This window comes from Silurus meridionalis, chromosome 15, assembly GCF_014805685.1.
Source record: "Silurus meridionalis isolate SWU-2019-XX chromosome 15, ASM1480568v1, whole genome shotgun sequence".
NCBI classification, from domain to species: domain Eukaryota; kingdom Metazoa; phylum Chordata; class Actinopteri; order Siluriformes; family Siluridae; genus Silurus; species Silurus meridionalis.
This window is the reverse complement of record NC_060898.1, coordinates 15,240,374-15,254,275: the sequence shown is the minus strand read 5'-3', so window position 1 is coordinate 15,254,275 and position 13,902 is coordinate 15,240,374. Positions and strand designations below refer to the sequence as shown.

The 13,902-nt window shown below is 36.7% G+C and overlaps 1 protein-coding gene across 2 annotated transcripts; it reads left to right on the top strand.

Annotated features, from left to right (window-relative positions):
- The first annotated feature begins 5,124 nt into the window (after positions 1 to 5,124).
- cysltr2a (cysteinyl leukotriene receptor 2a) lies at positions 5,125 to 8,742 on the top strand. 2 transcript variants are annotated; one of them, XM_046867246.1, is made up of 2 exons: positions 5,125 to 5,475; positions 7,068 to 8,742. In XM_046867246.1, exon 2 carries the CDS (start codon positions 7,110 to 7,112, stop codon positions 8,106 to 8,108), a length of 999 nt encoding a protein of 332 aa, XP_046723202.1. In that variant the 5' UTR covers positions 5,125 to 5,475; positions 7,068 to 7,109; the 3' UTR covers positions 8,109 to 8,742. The 2 variants fall into 2 exon arrangements, with proteins under 2 accessions (XP_046723202.1, XP_046723203.1); XM_046867247.1 differs by lacking the exon at positions 5,125 to 5,475 and adding an exon at positions 5,486 to 6,630.
- The last annotated feature ends 5,160 nt before the right edge of the window (positions 8,743 to 13,902 follow it).

Below are 13,902 nucleotides of genomic sequence, written 5' to 3'. Positions count from 1 at the left end.
TTTTCCATGTTCATGCTGTCTGCACCACGTTTATCCGTTGCTGCCCAGCGCTGCGCTTTCCATAGCGCGGATCTGTGGATTCTCTACGAACTGTCTCTGCTTTCACAGAACTTCGTGGACCGTGCTCCCGGAGCGCACCACTGGATATTACTGCTTCGCTACAAGTATTGGTGGATTATCTCCTGAGTATTCTCAATAAACTTTGTTTGCGTTTACTTCGGCTTCCGCCTCCTTATCCGCATTACAGGTTATCTCGATCCGCATGACCAATCAATCAAATCGCGGCAACGCTGTTGTGTAAAAAAACCTCCATAAACACGCCCATGCACATTCTCATTTATTAACGCACATCACATACATAAAGAAATTTCAAGCATGTTAATATATTGCCGCCATATTGGTTTTCGATCATCGATCATCGGTTATCTCGATGCTTTTTGGCGTCCCCTAGGCCCTCAAAATAACCGGGTTCCACTGTACTTAACAGCATTGTTTGCTTTCAGGAATGAGAAAGTGTAAACCCCATTTCACACCCAAGTTTAAATTATGGATTTTCTTTTTATATTTTGGGAAATAGATCCAAATCAGTTAATTACAAGAGATCATATAGTGATGCAAACAAAAATAATAACCGTTTGAGCAGGAACATATGCTACATCACTATATGGACAAATCGGTGCACCAGTAATATGTGATTCTACCCCAAACTGTTATCACAAAGTTGGAAGCAAACAATTGCACCCAATATCTATATATATTACATTTTCTATTTAATTGAATCTTTTCCAGCATGACCGTGCTCCTGTGAGCAAAGTGAAACATCTTGAGTGACCTGCTATAGAGCTCTGACTTCAGCCCTATAGAACACATTTGGGCTGAAATTGGAACCCTGACTGCACCCCAGGCCTCCTCACCTCACCTACATCAGTACTTGACTTTACTTACACACTTTGGCTGAATGAGCACAAATCTCCACATGCACACTCCAGAATTTAGTACTTCCCAAAAGAGCAAAACAACAAATGGGGAGAAAGCCCACAGAATCTTATAATCAGATGTCCACAAACTTTTGTCCATATAGTAGATTTTGTATGTTGATAATTCATGAAATTTAATATTTTATAACTGCTGTGATCTATGGCAGCTTTAATTTCCTGGGAACAAATAAATCACACAATTTCCTGGAGATAACATCAGTAGCACCATGTTTTTGATAAGAGCTGCAGGTTTTACAGTGGCATAGCAGTGGCAGTGATTTGGTGTTTTTGTTTTGAAATAGTGAATGCTAAGAAAATTGTGTTTGAGCATTTTTTCTATTTTTTACCTTTGCTCACAGTACATAAGGAGCATGAGTTTAAAAAAAATTCTGCACAATTCTCATAAGGAAAATCTCAGACCCCTGATAATGAATGGTATCTTCAGATGTTGTGATTTAACAAAGAAATAAAACACTACATAGTGAATTGTAAGGCAGACGTTTCATATATACAGGTTATAACGTGTTTAATAATTCACCTGTATGGAAATGAAAGGTTTGGTATATGTGTTTTTGAAATTCTGGAGAAAAAGGGTGGTGTGACTAGTAATAACAAGCAAAAACACAAACTAGCTTGTTTCTCGAACAATCCACAACATTAACTATTAATGAATACAAAAAATGTATCCTTTAACAATGAAAAAGATGCCCTATGATTTTACAACACTACTGAGATTATGTAGAATTAAAGTATTTTGCTCAATCACAGTCTTGTGTTTTGGACTTGAAATGAAAGATATTGTATTCCAGAGTTGTATGGAACTTATACCAATATAACTTAATCAATAGTGTATTCTAATAGAGTAAAAAAAAAAAAAAAAAAAGCAGAACTTTCGGTGACCTTCAGTGACATGACATTATCATGACTTCCGATTAGACAAAAAGAGACAACCATCTGCCTAATTGTAAAAAAAACACTGCACAAAACATTTTGTTATGATAGCTACATTCTAGCAGGCCGTATTTATATACGTGTAATAGGAATTTATATCACATATACATCAGTGTCAAAATTAGCAATTTTATAACGTTACACTGCAAATGTTTCATTTCATCATCGTTCTACCTCTGAAGTTATGATGCCGCCCCTTTAACATTTGACCATATACTAGCTCCAAACACGTTTCTTTTCCTTCTGAAACATTCTGCAAGTTTCCTGTCTCACGTATCACACGTAATGGTTGCTGATGCCTCTTTTCTTGTAACGGTTTTGGTGCTGGTCTACATCCTGTTGCTCAGCATCCTCTTTGTTCTATGACACACTTTTCTGGTTACATGTTACAAATACCAAATCAGTAATAAGTGGGTCTGTATTTCAAAATAAAGATGAATTTCACTCTATCTCATTGGAAGGAATTGGAGCGCTTTAACTTGAAAAGGCATGTTTCAATGTTGCATCACAGTACTCAGGAAAGCTCTAAGCAACAGGATGTGGAAGATCAGTGAGTCTATTTTTATTGTGGTCATTTTGAATTCTAGCTGATAATATTTGTGACAGGAAATTCATTGCATGAGAAAAGACTGAATTGTCTGAATTGCTCAGAGCACATTGAACCCATATTAATGTTGTTGTTCAATTAGTCATAACTGTAAAGGAGTGTGTTTGTGAGCATCTCATATGACCAACAAAGCAGTTGAAGTAGAAGATGGTCATATATGACACTCATGGGACAATGAAAAGCTTTGCTGATTGAACATGTGGGCTTATGAGGTGCTGTTGACAAATTTGACAAAAAAACAACACACACACACACACACACACACACACACACACACACACACACACACACTGGCTGCACTGCTTCCAGTACGTGTATGTGGATGTTAGATTTTTTTTGTCCAATCGGATTTCAGACTCTATGAGCTGCCATGTCAATCTAATCTGTCCAGGGCCTTCAAAGTCAGTACTGCTGGCTTTTTTTTTTTTTTTTTTACCATAGTCTCTATTATCAACGTGTCTGTTTCTTTAACCAATCAGATTTCATATTCGTCAGAATATCGTCAGCATTTTTCCGTCCTCTGATTGGTTGGTCAGAGGGAAACTGTTACAACCAAGTTCGACTAGCAAAACACGTGTGTAGCACACTGCACACATTAATACATCTGAGTTAGACTTTTTTATGCCTACAATGGCTGACGTAGGAAGAGAAATTGATTTGGTTTTGCACCTTCTTAAAAATTCATTTTCAAGAAAAGCTAGACATCGTCAGAAGAGGTCGGTCAACCCCGAAACCCCCGAGGTCGGCCAACAGCCTCTGAGGAGCGGTGCAAATTATGAGCAGTGTTGTGCTAGTTACTAAAAAAAAAATTAACTAGTTACAGTTACTCGTTACTTCATTCAAAAAGTAACTTAGTTACTTTGTTAATTACTTACACCAAAAAGCAATGTGTTACTGTTAAAAGTAATTTTTTATTTACTTTTTTAAAGAACCTTCTTTAATGTTCCCATTAATGCCCTTTTATGCGTTATGGTCTATACAAACACAAAACTGACTTAAACACAAAGTCATTAATAAACACTATTTTATTAAAGTCAGACCAGCACAAACTGAATATATCACAAGGATTTCTGAAATAAATAACAAAACAAGCTGAATAATATATTCACAATCAAAAACTAAAGTGGCTTCTGCATCATAAATGCTGTTGTGTTGAGCTCTTAAAAAAGGTTTCTTTCACAGCTGAAGTATGAAAACTATCAAAAATGTAGAACAGAACACCGGGTTAGCTTCTAGTTTCTAGCATGGGGTTTCTGAAGGAGCTTCGACAGATTGGAGTTGCTGTTTATCGCAGTAGACACGAGCTTCGAACCAGAAAGACACAGCTTATATTTGACTAAAAAGTTTTTGTCTTTATACTCAAATAAATTGAAATAATGAGCATATTTCCACTTCGAGAAACTTGTCTTGCTCTCGCCTCGCCTCGCCATTACTCCCGCACAGACACGCCCACAGTGCGTCTTCTTCGTGTTTACAGAGGTTCATCCACCAATCCTACAATGTGTCTCTGCTGTAAGCAGGTTAGACTGTAGTCTGCACTTCAGTCGAAATTCATTAATTTAAAAAAGTAACGGGTAACGCACCATACGGTAGCGGTAACGGAGTTACTTTATTTTTAAAAGTAACGCGTTACAGTATTAGTTACTGTCAAAGGTAACTTTGTTACTAGTAACGCGTTACTGCCCAACACTGATTATGAGTATGCATTTCTGGTGATCAGGTTGTATTTTATTTACATTTTAAATGTTTTTGTCAAGTTATTAGACAAATATTAAATCAGTTGCGGTTGTAGTGTAGAGGTTTGGAGCTTGCTTTAACGGTATTCACCATCCATATGTGAAATGCCTCTCTCTCTCTAATGCCACACATTGTTATGTTGCGTTTTTGTATTGTATTGATGGTTTCTATAATTGCGACATGATAGTGGTGGTATTAAGAGTAGGATTAAGTCGGGTACCTCCCCACTGAAGGCCCAGGTCCCAAATGCTTGGCCCACCACTGTATATATATATCTGCATTTAACTATAATTGTGACAAATAAAAAATGCACCCCAGGCCTCACAGCTATTTATATATATATATATATATATATATATATATATATATATATATATATATATATATATATAAAAGCAGACCACTCAAGATGTTTAACTTTAACCCATGTAGAGCTCACTTTGTGCACGGGGGCATTGTTATGCTAAAACACATTTGAGTCTCCTAGTTCAAGTAAAAGGAAAATTAATGTTACCACATCCTATAAAATTTTGTGCCTCCAACTTTGTGGTATATTTAATATTTAATATTATATCAATATATAATATTGAATTCAGATTAGTAGAGAGAGATGGAAGTCCTTGAAATATGATATTTTTCCAGAGTTCACACAACCTCAGACTGGGAGCATTCTGAGGTTGGGCAGTTTGCTGGGTGAACGCCTCTGTTTGACTGTCTCTGCTAGTGCACATCTTTTTTTAGCTAAATTTATGATTGTTGGAATGAACCATTATCTGGGCAATAAAGCTGAAGGCATAGTTAAAACTAATCCATGCTAGAAAACAGGAAATGTTAGACAAAGAGTAAATAGTATTATCTGTGGAATGAGGAACATTCACAATTTGAAAACACAAAGTGAATGTTTAAAATAGATTTTTCTATTTACTCTGTTTTTCAGTAGTAGGTGTTTTGTGTCTTGGGTTTTCCCCTTCATTATTGCTCTGTGCGATTCCAGAAAAGGAGGTTTTTATTAGTTGGCACTGGGAAAAAGCATGCCGTAACAAAGACCATTTCTCTTCAGCCCGCCTATTTTCTTTAGAATCACGTAGCCTGTTCAGCTCTTATCTCTGTTTGGAGATGCAGTTCAAGACGCCTACATTTCCCTCTACATGACAGATCTCCAGTTTGGAGTTGAAGCTGACGGTAAATACAAATTTAAAAAAGGTAAATAATCACTTTTATGTCACTAACTGCAATAGCTGGATTGTGTTCTGAATTATTTAGTTGCATTCTGTTTTTATTCCTAAGTCAATGGATACTGATTTACTGAGCGTCTAAGAAATAGAGTATATGCTGAAATAGTACAGTTTAATAATAAATGTGTTTAGAGGTAAGCGTTGTAAATTTGTTGGAAGTCTTGTGATGTGTTTATTCTGATAGCGACTCGCTATTCTCAAATGATTTCACTTATTCAAATGATCTTTTCTTCTTTTCACACTGCTATTCATTTCGTTCTAATGAGTAACTAAATAAATGTTATTGAGTTTTCATTTTTAAAGCACATATATAACAACAAAAGTTGACTTCAATCTTGGCCCCAGTTAAGAGCATATAAACGAATAAAAAAAACCTGTAATTAATAAGTAACTGAAAAATAAACTGCATAATAAAAAAAAAAATTCTTGCCGAATGATAATATATGTATATACCTTGTAGCTGCTACTATAATTTATAAACCCTGCATGATTTTTTTATTCCAATTTAAAAATCAGTGCTCTGAAAGTACATTTTTTAACTAATTTCTGTTTAAAACATCTGCTATGTGTGTGATTACGACATTTTGGTTTCCCGAGAAAAGCCTTTCTTTTCAAACTTACGAGTAATAGATTTCTAAACAGTTTGGAGAAGTTTACACAAAGAACATCTAAAATATGTTACCAATAATCCTAACAGTAAATAAAGGATTAACAGGATTGCTTAGTGCTCAGTTTTCAATCCTAAAATGCATGTTGCTCCTAAAATCATGTTGTCACATGCTTAACATGGTTACTGACAATGAGTGTGTAACAGTAAATGAGAGGGAAAACTTAGTATATAATACACTTTATATATTAGTATAAAAGAAAATAATAAACAAACAGTATTTCTTATTATTGTTGGAGATTTTCTACCAGTCTGTGGTAGGTTTTGCAGGAAGTAATCTGCGTCAGAGATGCAAAAAAGTTTAACAAACTGATCAGAAATGCTGCTCACTGGACATTTATGAGGTGGTGATGGAAAAGAGGATGCTCAGTACAATCCATTCTGTACAATACACAGCATTCCCTTCATTATCAGAAGATTCATTCAGCATGGCAGTATAAAGGAGCAGTACAGGAGGTAATTTGTACCACCAGCGATCACAATACATTGCTCTGAGCCAGTCTTCGGATTTGCTTATTTAGCTAAATCTGAAATCGAGTAGTCCTTCCAACATCCACTATTTTTAAACATATGCACTGACAATTTATTAAAATGTCTGTTCTTGCATCAGTTTCTTCTTTATATATACTTTATATTTGTTCACGTTTCATGTATAATGCAACTTAATTTTATACATTTAAATTTTAAAATGTATATTTGTGCTGCTGTAATGTGTGAATTTCACTCTGGGATGAATAAAGTAATCTAATATTTTCTGGAATGGTCATCATTCCTAAAGTACGGTTCACAGTACAGATCGATGCTAACATGCTCATTTGCTTTATGTACTATTTATTGAAATGTTCTGAAATGTTTCTGTGATTTCTTTACTTAATGTTCATGTTTCCCCTCAGGTCTTTTTTTGTCAAATCCTGGCCTCAAGTGGTGACTTGATCATGCATAACTGCACCATTAAGCTCTTCAAGGAGTCCTTATTTCCCACCTTCTACCTGCTCGTCTTTATTCTGGGCATCGTAGGCCATCTCGTCTCCATGTACGTCTTTTTCAATGTGTGGAGGAGGAGGAAGGGTCTGACTACAGTCAATTTGTTCATGGTTAATCTGCTGGTTTCGGATCTTATGCTGGTGTGTTCGTTGCCCTTCCGTGCTTCTTACTTCCTGTCAAACTCTTGTTGGAATTTTGGCAAGGTGGCCTGCAGACTCATATTCTATGTTTTCTACCTGAACATGTACACATCAATCTACTTCTTGGTTTCACTGAACATCATGCGCTATTTGGCGTTGATGCAGCCATACCGCTACAAACGCTTGCAGAAATGGTGTAACGGGCAACTTGTTTGTATTTTCATCTGGCTGTTTATGGGGCTGATCAATAGTCCTTTGCTGTTTTTGACCCAGAAAAATTCTACCAACAATGATGCTTTACAGTGCATGGAGCTAAGAAACAACAGCCAAACTATCCAGACTTTAATCACGATCAACAACACAACTCTGACTTTGGGCTTTTTGCTGCCTTTGGCGATCGTCTTATGGTGCTCCGTGTTTGTAGCCTACAAATTGTGGAAGTATGGTCCATCCCAGCGCACGATCAACGTCTCAAGGAAAAAAGCCTTTGCTTTGGTCATCATCAGCCTAGGCTTCTTCATCATCTGCTTTTTGCCATATCATGTAATGCGGACAATTTTTTTATACAAAGAACTGGATGTAAGCAACAACATCGCCGGCTCCTGTGAGGACGTCTCGCTAGTGCGTAAATTTGCAGTGGTGACACTTTGTATGTGCGTAGCCCACAGCTGCCTGGATCCCATCCTGTTCTTTTTTGTAGGAGAAAATTTCAGAACTTTCTTTGCAAAGCTACTAACTAGAAAGAAAATACTTATGGAAAGCAGAAACAGAAGCCAGCAGGGGGCAGAGTTGCAAATCCAGCAGAAATGAAACTGAAATAACCGGACTATAAGTTCAACTGACTCAATCTATTGTAATGTGGGAAAAAATGCAGATCTGCCAATCAGAGCTGCCTTTGCCATGTTTTATTTTTTGCCCTATGCCTGTGTTTATTTGTACAAAGTTCCTGTAAAATTTCCTGTGAAGTCATCATATGTGATGGCAAGTTATCATGTCGCTCTAACAGCTCAAATGTTTGAGAAGCAGTTCCAAACATTACTCATTCATTATTAATGTATAAAGCTTAGGTTGTAACTTTCAGTGTTCCTGCAATGATGTGAAAAGATATGATGTTAAGACATAACAATGTTACATACTTAGCATACTTAAAGTAGTGAAAATATTCATACTGAAAACGTTTGAAATGTTTGAACCTGAAAATGTTTACCTTTTGTACAGAAATGCTTAAAAAAAAGATATAAATTAACACAGTTCATTTTTTTTGCATACAGTATACATATTTAAACATAAAATCAGTAAACCCACAAGCCTTGAAAAATAACTAATTTTATCCAATCTGGTTGGGAAATTAATTACATTTCTGCAGAGTTGGACAGTAACAAAGTAAATGTAACTTGTTACTGTACTAAAGTAGCTTGTACTTTACTCAAGTATTTACGTTTGACGATTCTTTTACTTTCACTTCACTACATTTCAAAGTGAAATATCTTTTATTCAACTACATTCCACAAAATCAGTCATTTCTTTTTATTTTTGAGTTAGCATCGATCCAGGCCTGGGTTACCAACGACCACCACAGGAATCGTTAGCCAACAGAGTACCGGTGGAAATTGGGCTACTGTTGGCCGAAGGAGGAGAAGGAGAGGAGGAAGACATATACAGAGACAGCAGGAAAAGGAGAAGTGTAGAAGAGTGGAGGTTCGGGTTGGTACTTTAAATGCTGGTACTATGACGGGTAAAGGGAGAGAGATAGCTGATATGATGGAGAGGAGAAAGGTAGATATGTTGTGTGTTCAGGAGACCAGGTGGAAAGGGAGTAACATTGGGAACATTGGAGGTGGATTTAAACTGTTCTATCATGGTGTGGATGGAAAGAGAAATAGTGTTGGGGTGATTCTGAAGGAACAGTACAGTAAGAGTGTAGTGGAGGTGAAGAGAGTTTCTGGAGGGTGATGATCGTGAAGCTGGAAGGTAAAGGTGTGATGATAAATGTCATTAGTACCTATGCTCCACAAGTGGGTTGTCAGATGGAGGGGAAAGAACAGTTCTGGAGTGAGTTAGATGAAGTGGTAGAAGGTGTACATAGGAAAGAAAGACAGGTGATCAGGGCAGACTTCTATGAGCATGTAGGTGAAGAAAACAGTGGTGATGAGCAGGTGATGGGTAGGTATGACTTTAAGGAGCGGAATGTGGAAGGGCAGATGGTAGATAGTGGTAGATGGTGGTAGATTTTGCAAAAAGGAGTGGTGAATACTTATTTTAAGAAGAAGGATGAGCATAGGGTGACGTATAAGAGTGGACACACAGGTGGACTATATATTTTATGCAGGAGATGCAACCTAAAGGAGATTGGAGACTGAAAGGTGTTGTCAGGGGACAGTGTAGCTAGATAGCATTGGATGGTGGTCTGTAGGATGGCTTTGAAGATGAGGAAGAAGAGGAGGATAGTGAGGACTGAAAGAAGAATAAGATGGTGGAAACTGAAGGAGGAAGAGTGTAGTGTGAGTTTCAGGGAAGAGGCCAGACAGGGGCTCAGTGGTGCTAAAGAGGTGCTGAGTGATTGGGCAATTACTGCAGAAGTGATAAGGGAGACAGCTAGAAAGGTATTTGGTGTAACATCTGGAAGTAGAAAGGAAGACAAAGCAGCATGGTGGTGGAATGAGGAAGAGCAGGAAAGCACAAGGAGAAAGGTTAGCAAAACAGGACTGGGATCAAAAGAGAGATGAGAAAAGTAGGCAGGAGTACAAGGAGATGCGGCAGCAGGTAAAGAGTGATGTGGCAAAAGAAAATTAAAAAAAGGCATATGATATTATTATAAATATTGTATGTTTGTGAATTTTGAGAAAGTGTATGACAGGGTGCCGAGAGAGGAGTTATGATATTGTATGAGGAAGTCTGGTGTGTCAGAGAAGTATGTGAGGGTGGTGCAGGACATGTATAAGGACAATGTGATAGCAGTGAAGTATGCAGTAGAAATGACAGACTGGCTAAAGGTGTGGGTTGGACAGCATTAAGGATCGGCTCTGAGCCCTTTCCTGTTTGCAGTGGTGATGGACAGTTTGAGGGATGAGCTGGAGGTAGCAGAGCTGAAGATGCTGAGATTTTCATTGGGGGTGACAATGATGGACAGGATTAAAAATGAGTTTATTAGAGGGACAGCGCATGTAGAACATTTTGGCAACAAGGTCAAGGAGTCGCGATTTAGATGGTTTGGACATGTGCAGAGGAGGTACATGGGGTATAATGGTAAGAATGCTGAAGATTAAATCTCCAGGGAGGAGGAAAAGAGGAAGACTAAGGAGAAGTCCGTGGATGTGGTGAGGGAAGAAATGCAGGTAGTTGGTTGGAAAGAGGCAGATGTAGAGGACAATGCAGTATGGAAACGGATAATGCGCTGTGGGGTCCCCTAACAGGAGCAGCTGAAAGAAGAAGAAGAAAAAAGGATGACAAAAAAGGTCTAAACCCTCAGGAGTGCAATTCAGAAAAAAGAGGAAAGGGGGAAACGTGCAAAAGATAAAGGTGTGTGTATGCAGCTCTATCACTCATCTCGTTATGCGGTAGCTAAATCAGAGAGGAGCTTTTCAAAGATGTAACTTATCAATGGGTGAGACTTTGGGTCATGGCGTGGTTCACCCAGGACGTCATTTAAACTAGAACCGCCATTGCCAGGAATAAATGATGGAAGAAACTCCGGACTCTAACTTGCCACAGCACGACTTTTTTTGAAGTATTTGAAAAGAAGGTTTTGGGCTCATGATAATTTATTAATTATCAATCAGTGTTTGACTCATTAATATCAAAAGTCTTTTAAACTTAGTTAATTAAGCAAACAGTCTTGTGACAAAAATAATTAGACATTAAAGTTATAATAAATCATAGTACTTTGGATACTTAAGTGCATTTAAAGGCAAATATCTTTGTACTTTTACTCAAGTGAAGGTTTAAAGGGAGCACTTTTACTCTTACTGGAGTCATATTTTACTTACTGTATCTACTGTATACATGATTTGTGTACTTCGTCCACTACTGCATTTCTGTAGTCTCTGAAATTAATCAAACAAACAAAACAACATATACTGTTTTTTTTAAATATGTGAATATATTGATTCCAAACCCAATGAAAGTTCTGAAATGTAATACTGCAGCTTCTGGGGGACTGCAGGACAATACTGCAGGACTTCATGCACATTTTCTTACTTTGAAGACACAGTTGTCTTTCAGAATGTGTGAAATGTAGCCAAGCACATCGGTGTATATTAAAATATCTAATATTAGTGGATCGAATTCTTAAAAATTCAAGCAGTGGCAAGCATTTCCTTTTACATTTAGCTTTTGTAGAGCTGACGCTCTTATGAATAATTGCAAAAAGCTGATGCCACAGCGGTCTGAAGAACATGGAGAATATACTATACTATAATATACTATAACCTAAAGACTACAGCTGTCTTTACACTATACAAATTTCAGTATGACCTTGGGTTAAGATCAACGGACATAAACCCAACGACTGCCATTTTAATGCCATTCTTAACAAAGCCTTCGAAATGCGAAATGTGAAAAATTGCATTACTAAAATTTCACTGTGATCTGTTACATCTTTTACCTAAAAGTCACTAATAGTTACAAATGTTATTCTAATTTAATGTTAAGACTACACACTAATTGACCTTAGATTTATAAAAAATAAATAAATTAAAAAAAAATTGGTTTTACAGATTCTGCTTTCTGGAGTATCTACATCACAAGCTGGGTGATGTAGTGATTAATAACATCAATGTATTAATGACATTAATAGTATAAATGTAGTAATTAATGAGATAATTAATGACAGAAGCAAAAAAAAAGAATTGCATGTCTATATTTAGACAAGTTTTAAAATCAGTATATGAAAAAATTATAGATTTTTTTATTCAGTACGACGTCCAAATGGAAAGATCTGCTGACATCTTGACTTTTGCTTGTGATCTAGTTGGTAACCAAAATGAGGACCCAAGTATGTGTCTTAATAAGGATTGGCAGTGTGATAATTCAAGATAGTGTTATAGACACAAAAGCCCTAAATATTCTTTAAATCAGTACTGATTTTGAAAAATTTGCCAACTGTGGGACAAATAAAGGTATATCTTATCTTATTTTGGTATATAATTCCATACTTATATAAAACATTCTTTAGGGGTCGCCACAGCGGATTATCCGCATGTTCGATTTGGCACATGTTTTTACGCTGGATGCCCTTCTTAACGCAACTTTACCTATTTATCCGGGTTCGGGACTGGCACTAAGGCTTGTGCAACCCAAATGGCTGGGGTCGGTTCCCTGACCGGGGATCGAACCCCGGCCGCAGCGGTGAGAGCGCCGCATCCTAACCACTAGACCACTTATATACTCATACTCAAAACCAGTGTCATGCAATTACAGCAATCTGGACATATTTCATATGTGGTGGTTTAGATTGTGATTGATAAAATCAGTGATGCAAGAACGGTTCATTGCTAATTATACAGATCCAAAAACACTATATTTTATCTCAATGGCATATGCTATACTAATTTTATTCTGGATAAAGCTTAGGTACAATCTTCCCATATGTGTACTCATTTAAAACAAAATTTTATCCATGAAATCCCTGAATGTAGTGTATAGTTCTGAGCAAAAAGAGCTGAAGATGGACGCTCAGAATAGCCCTGATGAAGCATGTCTAAATCTCAGAGAAGGAGCTGGTCGACATCCTCTAATTATAAAAATATAGAGGTAAGGTTGTTTACTTTCTAAGAAAAAGGGTGTGAGCCAGTTAAATGTTGCTTGGGCTGAAAATGGCTCATTTTTATTTTATTCTAAGGTAAGATGTAGCATTCCTTGACAGCACTACTTTCATAAAACTTATTCATCAAATTAATTATTCATCAAAACTAGAGGTGGCAAAAGTACACAAATCCTTCACTTGAAGTGTTTTAAAATACTCTGGTAAAAGTTGAAGTACTGACTATATATATTTTTTTAAAACTCAAGTTAAAGTAAAGGAGTTTGGGCTCTGACATGTACTTAAGTAAAAAGTAGCCATTACTACTACCTGTTTTAGTGTCATGCTGGTAACTGGACCTCACATCATATTACTATTAGGGCTGTCAATCGATTAAAACATTTCATCGCAATTAATTACAGGATGGTCACAGGATAACTAACGATCAATCACAACTTAATTGCACATTTTTATCTGTTTTAAATGTACCTTAAATGAATAATTTTTAAGTTTTTAATACTCTAGTCAACATGGGCATGGACAAATTTGGATGCTTTGTGCAAATGTTTGTTTATTATTAGTGAAACCAAACTCAATATAGAGCATGAAGACGAAATATTGTAAATGTTTTAAAGTGAGTATTTTAAGTTTTTTTAAGTTACGTAAATCATCGGGACACCAAACAGAACCTTTGCTATGTTTCCACACGGGCGGTTATTGAGGTGCTCCGGAGAAACTGTACCCCTTCTAACTATCATACAGAATTACATAATCATAGAATATTTGTTTTCAATCTGAATTCGTTAAATTAAAAGTGGACATTTTGAGTATTATATTCATATATTTAGTATGTGTGTGAGGCAA

What these genes read in the sequence shown, in the direction of transcription:
- cysltr2a (XM_046867246.1), top strand. Translation starts at nt 7,110, where the DNA reads ATGCATAACTGCACCATTAAGCTCTTCAAGGAGTCCTTATTTCCCACC.